Source organism: Amyelois transitella, chromosome 29 (assembly GCF_032362555.1).
Source record: "Amyelois transitella isolate CPQ chromosome 29, ilAmyTran1.1, whole genome shotgun sequence".
Classification (NCBI taxonomy): Eukaryota; Metazoa; Arthropoda; class Insecta; order Lepidoptera; family Pyralidae; genus Amyelois; species Amyelois transitella.
Genome location: NC_083532.1, coordinates 5,201,974 through 5,219,671, shown reverse-complemented (window position 1 = coordinate 5,219,671; position 17,698 = coordinate 5,201,974). Strand labels below are relative to the sequence as shown.

The 17,698-nt window shown below is 37.7% G+C and overlaps 1 protein-coding gene across 1 annotated transcript in view; it reads left to right on the top strand.

The window, feature by feature from the left end:
* Positions 1-17,013, top strand: part of LOC106131754 (talin-1) — a 122,893-nt gene extending 105,880 nt beyond the window's left edge. The window contains exons 55-65 of the mRNA XM_060952654.1: positions 278-482; positions 1,084-1,214; positions 2,319-2,438; positions 4,194-4,403; positions 4,941-5,119; positions 6,535-6,681; positions 7,016-7,411; positions 9,534-9,575; positions 10,772-10,878; positions 11,268-11,277; positions 11,885-17,013. Of these exons, the coding sequence (XP_060808637.1) occupies positions 278-482; positions 1,084-1,214; positions 2,319-2,438; positions 4,194-4,403; positions 4,941-5,119; positions 6,535-6,681; positions 7,016-7,411; positions 9,534-9,575; positions 10,772-10,878; positions 11,268-11,277; positions 11,885-12,830 (2,493 nt within the window). The 3' untranslated portion in view covers positions 12,831-17,013. The remainder of the gene's footprint in view (positions 1-277; positions 483-1,083; positions 1,215-2,318; positions 2,439-4,193; positions 4,404-4,940; positions 5,120-6,534; positions 6,682-7,015; positions 7,412-9,533; positions 9,576-10,771; positions 10,879-11,267; positions 11,278-11,884) is intronic.
* Positions 17,014-17,698: the final 685 nt, after the last annotated feature.

Below are 17,698 nucleotides of genomic sequence, written 5' to 3'. Positions count from 1 at the left end.
AAAAAACTGACGTCCACTGATCACTTCGCTTAAAAACCTAAAAGTCTGGGATTTCCGCTTTAAGAGCTTGCAGAATGCAGCTTTTACTAAAAGTAATCGCATCCAGAAAAAAAAGTCTCGAATCTTTGAACGGTCTTTTGTTGAGAAAGTCTTTGAACTGTCTTAAGGCCAAAATCTTATCATTGTGTCAAATCAATGAATGCATTTTTGTGCCACATTAATGTAATCCTGTCACGCATTCAAAATTAACCGATTCATTCTCGTTCCGCCCCCACAGGGCGCCGCCCACTCAGCCGAGACCCCCGACCTCCAAACCAGGACCCTGGAAGCTGGACAATCAGCGGCCCTGGCCTACAGAGCCTTGCTGTCGTGCGTGCTGTCGGCCAGCACCGACCCCTCGGCCAGGCAGCACTTCCCGGAGCTGTCCAGGAGGGTGGCCGTCACTGTGCAGCACATCATCGCTACTGCCGAGCTGCTCAAAGGTAACTGTCGAGGTGGACAGAGCCCACAGTCCCGAAAAAGAGATTCAGATAGTAACAGGTTGGATAGCTCATCGCTTAAAAGAAGATTCCCTTTGCTTGGCTTTAACATACTCTATAAAAAGAGAACCAGCTGGTATTCACTAAGTTTTTTCTTCGCTGGTCTATTCACGAAACTTCCTATATTCCTATGTAAAAACGTACATTACGTTCTTGTGATATGGAAGAGCGGAGTCTACTGGCACAAGTATTGCTATACTTAAAAGTAGAGTCCAACAACTATCTATGTAAAAATGTACCTACTTAGCGAATAAATTTTTTTTTCCTGTATGGTTGTGGTGACATCACTAACGTCACCCACCTGTCAATCATAGAGAAAAATGTGACGCGCTCAGCAAACAGCATCGAAGAGTCTAAATCGCGTAAGCAAAGATTTCACGGGTTGAAGTATAAATACAATCCACGACCACTGTCGCGTAATTCCCCAAGCATCACACCAGCCTACAGGAAGATCTTCTCTTTATGGCGGTTGAGCCAAATCATCGCTCCTGCTATATGGAATATAACTTATATGGCTTCAACTTATATAAATGTTTATTTCCAGGTTCGGACTGGGTAGACCCAGACGATCCCACAGTGATAGCGGAAACGGAACTGCTCGGCGCCGCGGCCTCCATAGACGCGGCCGCCAAGAAACTGGACGCTCTGCGCCCGCGCAAGTCTGTCAAAGTACAGGTCAGTATGGGGTAAACGGATGATTTGTCTGACTGGTTGAGTGATCAGTCATAAAAATGGAACTGTTAGATAACCGGCAATTTATAAGTATAAAAAAATATATCTCGTTCAAATGGTTTCATTTGTTTGCTGTTTTCTAAACGTTCAGTGTAGTAGTTAAAGCACAATATAGTTTAAAATAAATATATTAAGGCCAAGAAGATCATGCACCACAATATCAAGAGTGAAGACTCCAAAAAGAGAAGAAAAGAAAAGAAGAAGAGAGTGCCGCGCGCCGGTGAGATATGTTTGATATTCTTGGTTGTTATATTGTATCACCCGGGAATCAAACATATTTCCCATCGGTCGCGGTCGTGACGACGTGCACAACGACAAGAGATTGTTGAAGATGAAGAAAAGAAGAGAAGAAAGAAAAGATGAGAGAAAGAAGAATTAACATGGATGAAAATTCTGTTAAATTATACTTACATTTCGTGTATAAAATGTTCACTGTGAGACAACTTGGATAATGAATACTTTAAAGAAGCTTATTTATATTTATATATGTTTTAACTATGAAAGGAAACCTATTTTTTAATTAATGCAAGAATGAAAAAGTAAAACAACCTTGGCCATGTAACTTTTATCTAAGTTGTGTTCTTATGGTGAGGGAAAACATCGTGAGAAAACCTGCACATTCAGGCAAATGTATACCTATCGATCCAAGTTCCCCCGCAAAGATTGCGGTGATGGAAGTCGCTTCGTGTGAAAACCTGACTCATACAATCCAGGGTCCATGGTCAAACACATGCCCCGGGCTCCTCTCCACAGCGGTTGAGGATGGTGGAGGAGGACCTGGACTAACGCCAGGAGAAAGACGATGAATAAAATGAAACAGCTGTGAAATAATCTTTTAAATACAATAAAAAGTAGTTTTCATGGATTTAAACATTTTTTCTCAAACAATTTTATGTATCGGCAGATATTCTTATATATAATATCTTCAGTATATCCATATTATATAGGTACATTACAATAAAAACAAATGTCAATGTCAATATCATAAAACTTTGCACACACAACCTCATCTCCCTCGACCCCCACTGACGCCCCATCTCACCCCAGGAGGCGGACGAGAGCCTGAACTTCGACGAGATGATACTGGAGGCCGCCAAGTCCATCATCACGGCCACTTCAGCGTTGGTACGAGCGGCTTCTGCGGCCCAGAGGGAGCTTATTGATCAGGTACGTAGAGTTTTTTTTTGTCTTGACGTGACGATAACTTATAAGATTACTTTCTCACACACTCATGCGTTTACTTTCTCACACACTCGTCAGTTTACTTCTCACACACTCATGAGTTTACTTCTCACACACTCGTCAGTTTACTTCTCACACACTCATGAGTTTACTTCTCACACACTCGTCAGTTTACTTCTCACACACTCATGCGTTTACTTTCTCACACACTCGTCAGTTTACTTCTCACACACTCATGAGTTTACTTTCTCACACACTCGTAAGTTTACTTTCTCACACACTCATGAGTTTACTTTCTCACACACTCGTAAGTTTACTTCTCACACACTCGTAAGTTTACTTCTCACACACTCATGCGTTTACTTTCTCACACACTCGTAAGTTTACTTCTCACACACTCATGCGTTTACTTTCTCACACACTCGTAAGTTTACTTTCTCACACACTCATGCGTTTACTTTCTCACACACTCGTAAGTTTACTTCTCACACACTCATGCGTTTACTTTCTCACACACTCGTAAGTTTACTTCTCACACACTCATGCGTTTACTTTCTCACACACTCGTAAGTTTACTTCTCACACACTCATGCGTTTACTTTCTCACACACTCGTAAGTTTACTTCTCACACACTCATGCGTTTACTTTCTCACACACTCATGCGTTTACTTTCTCACACACTCATGCGTTTACTTTCTCACACACTCATGAGTTTACTTTCTCACACACTCATGAGTTTACTTTCTCACACGCTCATGAGTTTACTTTCTCACACACTCATGAGTTTACTTTCTCACACACTCATGAGTTTACTTTCTCACACACTCATGAGTTTACTTTCTCACACACTCATGCGTTTACTTTCTCACACACTCGTCAGTTTACTTCTCACACACTCATGAGTTTACTTCTCACACACTCGTCAGTTTACTTCTCACACACTCATGAGTTTACTTCTCACACACTCGTCAGTTTACTTCTCACACACTCATGCGTTTACTTTCTCACACACTCGTCAGTTTACTTCTCACACACTCATGAGTTTACTTTCTCACACACTCGTAAGTTTACTTTCTCACACACTCATGAGTTTACTTTCTCACACACTCGTAAGTTTACTTCTCACACACTCGTAAGTTTACTTCTCACACACTCATGCGTTTACTTTCTCACACACTCGTAAGTTTACTTCTCACACACTCATGCGTTTACTTTCTCACACACTCGTAAGTTTACTTTCTCACACACTCATGCGTTTACTTTCTCACACACTCGTAAGTTTACTTCTCACACACTCATGCGTTTACTTTCTCACACACTCGTAAGTTTACTTCTCACACACTCATGCGTTTACTTTCTCACACACTCGTAAGTTTACTTCTCACACACTCATGCGTTTACTTTCTCACACACTCGTAAGTTTACTTCTCACACACTCATGCGTTTACTTTCTCACACACTCGTAAGTTTACTTTCTCACACACTCATGAGTTTACTTTCTCACACACTCATGAGTTTACTTTCTCACACACTCATGAGTTTACTTTCTCACACACTCATGAGTTTACTTTCTCACACACTCATGAGTTTACTTTCTCACACACTCATGAGTTTACTTTCTCACACACTCATGAGTTTACTGCTCACACGCTCATGAGTTTACTTTCTCACACACTCATGAGTTTACTTTCTCACACACTGATAAGTTTACTTCTCACACACATAATGTTTGTTTCCAGGGCAAAGTGGCCCGCCGTCCGACCTCGTCCTCCGACGACGGCCAGTGGTCCGAGGGCCTGATCTCCGCGGCGCGCCTGGTGGCGGCCGCGGCGCACTCGCTGGTGGAGGCCGCCAACGCGCTGGTGCAGGGGGCGGGCTCCGAGGAGAGGCTCATATCCAGCGCCAGGCAGGTGGCCGAGTCCACTGCGCAGCTGCTGGTGGCCTGCAAGGTGAGTGGCTGTTTGCACCACTGCTGCAGTTCAGCGCCGGGTGGTTTCCAGAACTTGGAAATAGAAGCACTCCATATCTTTCTCATGGATGTCATCAAGTTTGAAAGCCTAGCCATTAGTTGCATTTTACGACTAAGAGCTAATAACTTTTGTGGGTATTAAAGACGTTCTTCGTCTTCTCCCTAGCCTTTATTCCGTCTATTTGGGGTCGGCTCTCGTAATACGGCGTCGCCAGGATATTCTGTCCTGGTTCGTCTCGGGTGGTAATTGGGCGTCTTTTAAATTCGTACTTTTTGCTACTTTGTTCCTAATTCGTACTTGTTCCTTATTTTTTTGTACAAACTTCATCCATGTGAGTCGGGGTCTCCCGTCCACTGGGCTGCTTACTCATGTCCAGTGACGTGGCCGCACCATCTGAGGCGGTTCTCCACTAGCTTGTCCGGGATTGATCTCCAGTCAATCATAATATAAAGGAAAATCCAAGGATGGATTTGTTCAGAACTCGATCTGGACGTAAAAGACTTGATGAAATTCCAGGTGAAGGCCGACCCGTCCTCAGAGTCGACCCGGCGCCTGCAGCAAGCGGGCGGCAGCGTGATCCGCTCCACCGACAACCTGGTGCGGGCCGCCAGGGACGCCATCACCAGCTGCGACGAGCGCAGCCTGGTGCTCAACCGGAGGATGGTGGGCGGCATCGCGCAGGAGATAGACGCCAGGTGAGCTGGTGCTGGGGCTGGGTGTGTGTGTGGGAGTGACAGCCTGGTGCGGCCGCCAGGGACGCCATCACCAGCTGCGACGAGCGCAGCCTGGTGCTCAACCGGAGGATGGTGGGCGGCATCGCGCAGGAGATAGACGCCAGGTGAGCTGGTGCTGGGGCTGGGTGTGTGTGTGGGAGTGACAGCCTGGTGCGGCCGCCAGGGACGCCATCACCAGCTGCGACGAGCGCAGCCTGGTGCTCAACCGGAGGATGGTGGGCGGCATCGCGCAGGAGATAGACGCCAGGTGAGCTGGTGCTGGGGCTGGGTGTGTGTGTGGGAGTGACAGCCTGGTGCGGCCGCCAGGGACGCCATCACCAGCTGCGACGAGCGCAGCCTGGTGCTCAACCGGAGGATGGTGGGCGGCATCGCGCAGGAGATAGACGCCAGGTGAGCTGGTGCTGGGGCTGGGTGTGTGTGTGGGAGTGACAGCCTGGTGCGGCCGCCAGGGACGCCATCACCAGCTGCGACGAGCGCAGCCTGGTGCTCAACCGGAGGATGGTGGGCGGCATCGCGCAGGAGATAGACGCCAGGTGAGCTGGTGCTGGGGCTGGGTGTGTGTGTGGGAGTGACAGCCTGGTGCGGCCGCCAGGGACGCCATCACCAGCTGCGACGAGCGCAGCCTGGTGCTCAACCGGAGGATGGTGGGCGGCATCGCGCAGGAGATAGACGCCAGGTGAGCTGGTGCTGGGGCTGGGTGTGTGTGTGGGAGTGACAGCCTGGTGCTGGTTGGGATTCTTGTAAGCGACGAGCTAGCATCCCGTCACTATTTGAATCTCAATTCCACCATACATGTTGAACGAGGCCTATCAGTTTTATTAAGACTATTAGCTCTTGTCTACCCTGCAGGAAATATACACGTATATGTATGTATATATGTATGTGTGGCGACATCTGTACGCCACAAGTCACCTCCTTGATGACCTCCGACATAACATCGCGTGTCGCGCGGTTCCCCAGGCATCACACCAGCCTGACGGAAGATCTTCCCTTTGTCGAGCTGAATCACCGCTCCGGCTTTATATGTACATACATACATACATATTTAAGATAGATTAGATATAGATTTAAGCTTCTGAAATAAATAAATAATCACGTCTATATCCCTTGCGGGGTAGACAGAGCCAACAGTCTTGTAAAGACTGATAGGCCACGTTCAGCTATTTGGCTTTAAGATAGAATTGAGATTCAAATAGTGACAGGTTGCTAGCCCATCGCCTAAAAAAGAATCTCAAGTATGTAAGCCCATCCCTCAGTCGCCTTTTACGACATCCATGGGAAATAGATGGAGTGGTCCCATTCTCTTTTGTATTGATGCCGGGAACCACACGGCACGTACACTTTATATGTAAACAATAACAATCCTCTGTCCACAGAACGGAAGTCCTCCGCATAGAGAAGGAGTTGGAGGAGGCCCGCGGCCGCCTCACCGCCATCCGGCAGGCCAAGTACAAGCTGAAGGCCGACTCCGGCGACGACACCGACGACATGCTGGGCTACGCCAGCGACGCCTCCGGGGCCAGGTATGTGGCACTGTGGGGGGGATACTTGACCTTTCATTGTCCAGGGTCATGGTCAGAGCTCCGGACTCGGAGGTGTACAACTTTTACTACTACTTTTTGGTTGAGCGTTTAATCTCAACATTATTACTACAGCATTCACTTTTTGGTTGATAGTTTTACGACGCAAAAAGGTTTTGAGATAAACTTATGATAAGTCTCATACATACATATCATCACATCTATATCCCTTGCGAGGTAGACAAAGCCAACAGTCTTGAAAAGACTGAATGGCCACGTTCAGCTGTTTGACTGTTTATTTGTTCAAAAGTCTCAATCAAAAATATTTCCCTTACAGATTCAAAACGCCCACAAGCAGCTTCGTGAACACAACGTACAGCCCCAACTCGACTTACACCAGCCAAAACGCCACCAACACCACGTTCAACACCACCCAAAACGCCACCAACACCACCCACAACATCACACAGGACAGGAGTCCTTTCACACAGACAGAATCTCACAAAATCTTCAGCCCCGCACAACATTTGGATTCCGTTCAACAAGACCCTGGGCATAATCACACGACAACTTCGTATAATCAAAACCAACATTCTTCTTCTTATTCCGCTCAGAATAATTCCTTCAAACAGAGTCCAAACGGTTATAAAGAAGAGAGTAACGTGCAAAGTCCGACTTTCAGCAGCTTCAGACCGGATGGACCTAAACAAAGTTACGAGGGATTCACGACACGGTGAGTTTGTTTTTTAGTGTACAAATAAATATACATAGGTGGTTTTCTTTGGGATTTTATGTCGATAGAAATTTGTTTATATATTTGAATTTATACGAATTAATTTTAATTATTTAAATATATGTAGGTGTATATGGGATTTATTACACAGATTGAGTTAGTTTCGAAGTAAGTTGGAGACTTGTGTTACGAGATACTAACTCAATGATACGATTAAGAAATAACTACTTATATAGATACCCAGGGCAATCAGAGAAACATGTTTGAAATATTAGAAAAATATTCTAGTAATCCATTGATTATTCCATTTTAAATATATTCATTAATTTATGAACGTCTTTATCTCTTGCGGGGTAGACAAAGCCTGTATGACTTTACAACATATACTGAAAGTCTCTTATTTCACATTCAAACGCACACTTTGTTTGCAAATTATATATTTTTATAATCTTTCACTGTAATTTTTTTATCACAAACTCAAATGCCAAAGAAAACAACCTGCAACCGATTCAAATCTACTAATATTTAAAAAAAAAGAAACCTTTTTTAATACCCTAACTCTTTCTAATCTATACCTATCTCTCTCGCACGCCGCTGGACCGCAACAGATGAAACTGTAGTGCCTTCACACGTCACTTATGAAACGTGCCTGTATTTTACAAATTTAAGTTAGTTTTAAGATGAGAGCCATATTTCAATTTTATAAGGTTGGTGTATAAATCTTAATTTATTTTATTAGCAACATTCAAAACTGCATTTCTTATTTATCTAAGTTGATCTTTACGAATCTCTTAAACCTGATTATTTTGTTTATATCTAACGTGCGTGGATATGTAAAGAAATATTTTAGTTTCTTTTTGAATCAAGTCCATTAAAGAAAATTATTTACGTCTCCTTGGCAAATAATAACGGAATAAGTTTCAGAAAAGATAAGAATGTTTCTGGTAAAAATATATTATCATAAAAGTATATTTCATATTGAAAATGATAAACGCATGGCTTTCCGCTAGTACCCTTTTTGTGTTACACACGTTCAAAATGTACTACATTAAAATTGGTTTAGTATTTTAATATTCATAAATTAGCTATTTTACTTCTCAATTTATGGAAATCCTCTTAATAATTAATTTGTCTGAGACGGTTTCTCACAAATATTTATATGTTTGGTATTTTCATATTGCATAATTTCATTTGACCTAAAATTTATTGGCATAATGCTGAAACTACTTATAAGAAAACTTTATTTGTATTATCATCGTGCACACAAAATTTTTGTTTAGTTTTGTTTCTTGCTGCAGTGTAGTTTGTTCCGCCGCTTCTTCTACACATGCGCTTTGGAAGCGGTAGCGGTAGATTTAAGTGATGTTACGTCAATAAGTGATACCGTGTATCCAATTTTGAAAATAAATCTATTCTATTCTGTGAGCATATTAAAATACTGAACCAATAAATGTATTCTCTATATGTATGCGTTCTAAACATGTATGCAATATCTTTCCGCACCGCAGACCGGTAGAAACACCGCCTCCTCTCTTTAATATAGTTATATTATACTCCGACTAAAATATGATGGATCTCTCGTTATGTTGCTTTTTCTTTATCTTATCAAACAAAATAGTTAAAAATATCAGGTTATGCAAATCTTAATAATGTAAAAGAAGAAAGTGAGTTACTGACTGACTTATCAACACACAGTCCAAACCGCTGAGTTTAAGGACATGAACTTTACATGATCTAGGGGTGCACTTAGAGAGGATTTCCCCTAAATTCTCGCGAGAAGGGGAATTATGGAGATTTTTCGTTTTACTCCCCGGGTCTACCTCTAGTATTATATAATATATTTGTTAAAACAAGTCAAAAAAATTTTCTTGTTAAGTTTGTCAGCTTAAAAATATAATCTTGAAGATATACTCAAATAATAGACCCGACAGACTCTCAGAAACTAAAACACCACGATACTTCTATAATATAAATATTAACCAAAAAGAGTCCGCGAAATTTAAACAAAAGTTACACGATATTTAGTTGAAATATTATATTACGATTTATAGCGACATAGCGAGAGGTCCCACATGTCCAGTCATTATTCAATATAGCATAGTTATGTATTATGATTTTACAGAGATGCAAGACGAAACGACAGAACGATGATAAATAAAAATAAGTAAGTCGTGGTGGAAACATTAGTGTAGTCGCGGCGACATTATGGTTGATGTTATGTTATGTAAACGAACCGATCATAACTTTTGTGTAACAAATTAAAATCATAATTTGATATGTGAATTAACGATGATGTGGGTTTGTAAATTAGTTGATAAAATAATATAATTTTAAAAAGTTATAAAAAAATGTGGGGTGTTTCTTTTTAGTTAATTCACAAGATCTACAGTAGGCAATACTGTAGAACTTGTGAATTAACTAAAAAAAAGTTAAGCTTTTTTTTTTCAATGCAATTTTTTTTTTCAAAAGTTTATTTGTAAAAAATGTAATTTAATATAAATTATAATATCCAAATTAATCTTAAAATAAAGACATCAGCGAATTCGCTATACAAAATATATTTTATAAACACTATCAATTTAGCAATTGTAAAATAGTTTGTTCACATAATTATATCGACCTTCGGGCCGCGACTGCGCTCGCTTACCGCATTCACATGTAAATACTTGTGGCTCGCCCTCGCCGTTTGAAGCCATCATATCGTTCTGTTTGTTTGTTGATTTATTTGATTATTTTTGTTTATTTATTACCCTGTGTTTAGTTTAGTCATGCTTTGAACTCTAACATGGAATTTCTCAACCTATTTTTTATTAATGAAACTAAAAATATTTTGTTTGCTATATGTGGGATGTGTTAAAATGCATCCCTTAACATTGTAATTGGTTATAACAATAATTCATTCAATTTTGGGTTATAACTGTCTGCAAGCATAATTTTTTAATGACATAATATATAATTGGCATTAATGCACTAACGATTGAAACGCATAATAATTTAGTGGAAATATTTTATTATTATGTCTTAATTCGCGTATTAGGTATATACGCAAATTCAACAGTAACACTACATTTCCCAGAATAAAAAGCTCCTCATTTCCTTCTTATACTTTTTTAATGATTTTAAACATACATTTTTATATTTAAAAATATATGTCAATAACTAATTATGCGTAACGATCATTATGCATTATCCGTTCCTGCTGTTAATATTTTTCTTTCAAACCTATATATACCTACTAATATTTTGAACATAATTATGCGTCACAATCGTTATGCGCTCCGCTGGTTTAGACTTTGGGTTGAGAAACGCCCAAACAAATAACCTGATTAATTATCTCGGCCACGCATGCGTTAACAGTAGAAGCATGGAGGAGATGGTAGTGAAGTCTCTGCGCCTCCCGGAGGTGCGGAGCGCCGTGCTGGTGGGGGGCGCGCCGCGGGCGCCGCCCCCGCCCCCCCGGAGGAGGGATAAGCCCGATGAGGACTGATGGTTGGTCAATTTGGATTTGGCTGGTTGGCTGTGGGTGCTGGCGGAATACGATTTTATTGATTGATAATTCATTTGTATTTGGAAAAAGTAATTTTGTAACTATTTTTTTTTCAATATAGACAATGACCACGGTTTTTTAGATCTGAAATATCAATAAAAATAAAATGAAATGTCAATAAAAATCTGCTGCAGTGCAATTTGTTCCGCCTCTTCTACTACACATGCGGAACTTTGGAAGCGGTAGTAGATATAAATAATTATAAAGAATAATTAAGTTATGTTGACGTCAATAAGCGATACCCTGTATCATGTTTTGAAAATAATTTCTATTCATTGGCATATCAACTCACAATGCAAACTACTACACTACTATTAAAGTTTTGTAGTTGACATTTTTGTGTTTTTTTTTTATTAAATAGGTTTAAAATATTACATTCTCCGCCAGCACCACAGAGAACCAGTATTTGAAAAGTTACAGTGTTTCGGAGACAAGGTCGGCTCGACTAGATTTTTTTTGTTCTTCATCCGAATTTTACATCAACCAATTCTGCACATCCCGATGTCAAAAGATTTCGGTGACACGCTTTTTTTTTTATTTTAGAGAATGATTCTACACTTTTGTCGCTCGTAACTCGTAGCGTCTTTATTTTGACAATGATGAAACATAAAAATGCTGTCTGTTCCCGAGATATTGGGTTCGATCCCCGTATTTAGAAATTACTGATCTTGCGACACTAGCTGAAAGCTTGATAAATATTTCGATTGTCTCCGAAAAACTTTAATTGTTAGTTTAAAAAGAACAAGTCACATTCAAATATGGGGATTTAAACGACCTAGTGTAGGGCCTGCTTAGTAGCCTCAACAGGTAGGCTTACACGACGCTTTGGTAACTAATTTTCAATTTATCCTAATCCCGGTGTTTGCATGGCTTAATGTTCGGTTCGGGAGTAACGACGTAACAAACTAATCAACAACGTTTTGCAGCTACGAAACCCGTTTGTACGACACGCCGCGTCCCGCGAACGAATACAAGGAGGAGCACTTCGAATCGTCACACTTTCATAAACAAGAGCAAAAATACGGCTACGACACGCCAAAGACACCGTTGAGTCCCAAATTTAACGCGAGAGAATTGAAATTCGACGATAAAGAACCTATTTATTCTACCCTCAAAAAACCGACGACACCCAAATCGTTTGACGGCGTCGGTCAGAGTTTCACTGAACACCAGAAGTCCACCGAAGCCATACCAGGCGGCACCAAACATTCTGAGTACACCATCAAGAGCGAATCGTATCAGAGCTATCCCAAAACCGAGTTCTTCAAGTCCGAAACTAGACAAGAAGTGAAATCACCTTTCACCACTTCGACACCGGCCAAGGAGTACAAAACTGATTTGGTGAAAGCGGCCACGCCGGATTACGATAGGATCTCCTCGCCCTACGGCAAAGAGGTTTACAGCTACGGCGGTCCCAATTACACCGAGGAAACGACGACCGAAGTCAAAGACATACCCAACGGCACGCAAAAGGTTACCACCACGAAAATATACAGCTCGTCGCCTGTCAACATGACGAGTACCAATACTAAATACGAGCCGATAAAACTGGAGGGTATCGATGAGTTGTCCAAATCGTTCGACAACGACTCCAGATACAGCACTTTGGACTCTAGATTCAACACTTTAGAGTCCAAAATGAGTTCGGATACCAGTCGGTCGTTCATGAGGCCTTCGGAGTTCAAAGCCGAGTTTGCCAGCACGTCGTCGATGAAGAAGCCCTCGGATCTGGTGAAGGAGATCGACAGCTTGGACAATAAGTTCTCGAAGCAGACGATCACGTCTGAGACGATCGAGAGGAAGTCGGTGATGACCAGTTCTCATAAATCGGAATCCAGCTCTACAGTGACGAAGAAGTTCGGCAATTTCTGAGGTAGATATATATATATACATACTAGCTTCGATACCAATTTTCTGTGACAGATTAATAATGCAATTTCTGAATAGTATATTTAGAAGAGTTTACGCTTACATTTCTGAGGCCTGTGCATTTTATTAGTTACATTTATTTTTTTAAGATTTAAAAAATGATCAGAAGCGAATGTTTTTCTGTTTGTGTAAAATGTAAGCCATATTTTCTCACTCATTTAAATGATGATGACAGGATTCTATTCTTCAAAATTGAGCCTCGAAACTTCGTCAATAAATGTCAAAAACATTTTTTTTTTAATAACTAATATAAAACAGTTTCGCGTTGTATATAAACATCTTAGTAAAAAAATTACATTTTTGATGTGTAACATCTTTTATCTCGTCATTTTTAAGTGTTTGATAGAAAGTTAGTTGTGTGCCTGCCTCTACAATCTTGTGGGATTTCAGATGTTACACATGATATGTGACTACTGAACGGTTTTTATATCGTCGTCCTTGTCTCAATACCGATTATTATTATTAAATTTATTAAAGGTACTCTTTTGATAATTCAAAAAAAAAATTTAAGTACTTAAAGAACAATGAACACTTCCAAATTCTCGTGTCTCAGATTAATTTAATCAAAATAAATTATTTTATTTTGATTATTTTCATAAATTAAAATAAAATAATTAATATTATTTAAATTTTTTGAATTTTACGTGATAATCTTAGAAATATTTGTACTTGTTTGAAATCAAAGTTATTGTTTTTAATTATTTGAATATTACTATAGTAGTCAAACAGAAATGTAAGCGTAAACGAGTAACTTCACGACAAGCTTTTAAATTCGCTTGGCTTTTGAATGTCTAATTGACGAATTGTTGATGTCTCACGCTATTGTAGTAGAAATAAGTGTACTTATTAAATACAAAGTGATTGTTTATAACAAATTTGAATCGTGTGATATAGGAGTGCATTTTTTGTCGTTCGTAAATGAATATTTATTTAAATTGTAAGAGATAATATAAATATATATTTATTTTTATTATTGACATGTCTCGGACGTTTTGTAGTTGCACTAACTTGCATGTGTTATCATAATCAGAAAAATAATGAACTAATTAAAAAAATAATAATAATAACACTGAAAAGTGAAACGGTTACTAAAATGTATTTCCCAAATTTTCGAAAGATTTTATTAATGTTGAGCAAATTTTTTTTGTAGTATACCACTTTACTGTTGCGTAAAATAAATAAGATTATTAATAATATTTAAAATTTTATGAGTGTAATAAAACATAAACACGGTTGGTTTCTTAAATTAGGTATTTTTTTATTTAGTTTATAAAAATGTACACAAATTTCGCTTGCCTTATTCGATTTTATATAAAGTAAATAACCTTTTCTTTATACACCTGTAATTCTAAAAATTGAAAAAAAATATATTAAAAGTCTTATCTATTTAAAATGTCTAATTTAAGAAATCAGTCGTTGTCGACCGGTGCTATTGTATAAGAAGAACGCGGTGCCTAACAGTTAGCCCTAACCGGCCTACTGTTCAGATATTCTATATAGTATTGAGGCGTTTTTAATCAAGGGGAAACGTCTTTTGCGATATTATACAATGCAAAAAATATAGGGACGTCCCTGAATTAAATTTTCTGATTTTGAAACAATTAAATCTATAATTTAATGACGAGTATTATGTATTATTTTTTCTAAATTGTAAATATGATCAGTTTTTTCTATATTGAATCTTTTATGTTACTTTAGTAATTAAATAATAATTTTGTCTAAATTTGGACAGATTAGTTTTTATATATGAAAGTAAATTTTTTAATTTACTACTCCTGTACAATATTTGTCATTAATAAATTGCGTTTGATGTTTCAAATCAGACGGAAAAAAACACGCATACACAAAATATAAATAATGAGAAAACAAACGTGCCTTTGTTCTTGTGCCAAAAGTTAACAATTTATAATTTTTTTAAAAATAGCAACATTCACAATTTTTTTAATCTAAAATTTTTTGAAGTCCTCTGCCGAAATATACCTTTATTTATAACAAGAAATTAAATATAATAACTTTTATTAAAATTTATTATTTATGTGTATGTGTGTTTTTATCCATCACGCCTGAATCACAAAGTGCCAGCCCTGCGGGGGACCTTACTTCTAGATGCCTTCAGAAATTATATATATAATTTATTTATATTGTATTCTGATTGGAATACAATACGTGCAGCTGCAATATTAATGTTTAAGTCGAAGAAAATTTTACTGTTTCATAAAAAAAAAATTAACGTGAAATAAATCATAGCATCGAACAAAAAGAAATATTTTTTTTATTAATAATTCTAATCGTTAATTTACTTTAAAAAAAACTCTGTATAGAAATTTGCATTATTTAGTTTTAAGTTTATTTAAACTTGAATTTTTAAATAAAATAAAATCAATTTTAATTTACAACTACATTATACCTACTTAACATTCAAATTGCAGCTGCCAAGTTACTAACGAACGCCTTGTGTGCCATTATTTATATGTTTATTTTGACATTGTGCCTTTGTCGAGACGTGGGAGACGAAGTTGTAGGATGGTATTGTGCGGGCGAGTACCTATAATATAAAATTATATAATTCTTATGAAAACTAATTCGCTCGCACATACCATAGTAATTGATGAAATTTTCAATGTGCCATTGTCAGCCATAAAATAAGTAAATATTTGTAAATAACATAACTTGGTACTATTTGTAGCAGTAGTGATTAATGGTGCGTTTTCTCCATGACTATATATATAAGTTATATTTACCACGAAACCTTTGAAAATCAAATGTAAACTATTACTGTATGTACTGCATTTTTTTTGCAATGAGAGCATACTTATTATACTTACAAATTACTTTATCGTTTCGTGGTGGAAAACTAGTTACTGACATAACATACTATTTAATACATTTAACATAATAACATTTTATTAAAAAAAAGTGATTATTGTAGTCTCAGAACGAATTATGAATTAAAAAGAAATATTTCATTCATCACATCTATATACCTTGCGGGGACAGAGCCAGCATTCTTGAAAGACTGTAAAGGCTACGTTATTACATTGAAGGATCTGAGACTATAACTAATGCTTTATGCCCAAAAAACAAAATAACAAGGCAGCTTTTAAAATTACCAAGCGACATAAAACTTTTCTCAAGATATAATAATGTATTGGTTTTTTTTTGTAGCAAAATAATGACGGTGTCTTCAGAAGTAGCCTGAGGCGTATTCGTTCTTCAACACATATTATTATTCTTTCTATGTATTATTAATAATATATAAAAATTATAGAGTCAACGTGCCTTAATTTTGCAAATTTTACGAAATATATATTAAGTGGCTTTTTAAATAACAGCAATATTTTCACAATATAATAAGATTATTATATTTTATTACACAGAACTCTTTTGCTTTCCATTCTGATCCGTCTATTATATTTGGTCAGAAAATTTGGCTGATATATTAAGCCCTACTTTGTATTTTACAATTTTAACATTATAAGAGATGCCCGCGGAAGCGATTCGTCCACTGAAGGTATTGAAACACCAATTTCATAGTTTTAGAACACATAGATTACTATATTATGTAGCTTTTGACATAAGATAGATATAATGTATATTTTACGCCCTTATAATGTGGCGAATATTTTTCTTATATTATTATCTGGCGGAAATGAAAATTTGTCACTTAATTAAAATTGATAATTTAAAAACTTAATTGAATCTATTTTTAAGGGCGTGGTTACTTCAACAAGAAGTGGCGTTTGGGCTAAAACCTGTGTCTTATTAAATAACATTGAAAATAAATGTAATATTCTGTAATCATTTTTAATATACATTTAAAGTTAAATGTAATTCGCTTCTTAGAATGTACTAATGATTATAAAATGATTATTGCATAATATTCAATGTAGTTTTTTTATACTTAGATATTAATTAATTGTACCCTATGTAATGGAAATGTCAATATCAGAAAACCAAATAAAAATACTAATTATTTTTATTGTTTAATTAATTTATGGTTCGGATTTGATTTCTTATTGATTTGTTAATATTTTCTGAGATTTTATTTGATGTAGCTATAGCGCGGGCCCCACGGGGATGTACCGTATGAAATATTGTATGTAATAAACGTAACTCATGTAATGTTTACTTTGTTTTATTTTTTCTACTCCTTTATCGACGTCGCGCACACCAGACGGAGAAGAGCCATGTTAGTAGGACTTTGATGATTTACATTTTGCGCCGGAAAAAAGCAGTCTCTAAATTTCTTTGGTATCAGATATCGGCAGATTGGTAAAATAAGTAATACCATTCTAATAAATACATAAAATCACGCCTCTTTCTCGGAGGGGTAGGCAGAGACATTTATTAAATATCTCATTAGTCGGTCGACTTGAGAACTTCCTCCTTTTTTAAGTCTGTTAAAACAATAATAGGAATGTTTTTCTTATAAAGGTACGCCACGCCTCTTTCTCGGAGGGGTAGGCAGAGACATTTATTAAATATCTCATTAGAATTAAATTTTAATGTGATTAATTGACTAGAATTTGATGGTCTGGTCATGGTCAATATACAAACACAAAGATAATGAATGGGAAAGCCTAGACGAATGTACATAGAGTACGTAGTTTTGTTAAGACAAGTGTCTGGTTTAAGTCACAATAACATACATCTGCAGTTAAAGAAAGGATTAGGTATTGACTAAATTAGTGTCATGACGGAGAGTTTTAATTTTCTGTAAAAAATTGATTTAGCTGGGTCCCAAGTATAGGAAAATTCGGTATTCCCATATTATCATAATTTTCTTACATAAAATGGTTACAATCATTTCG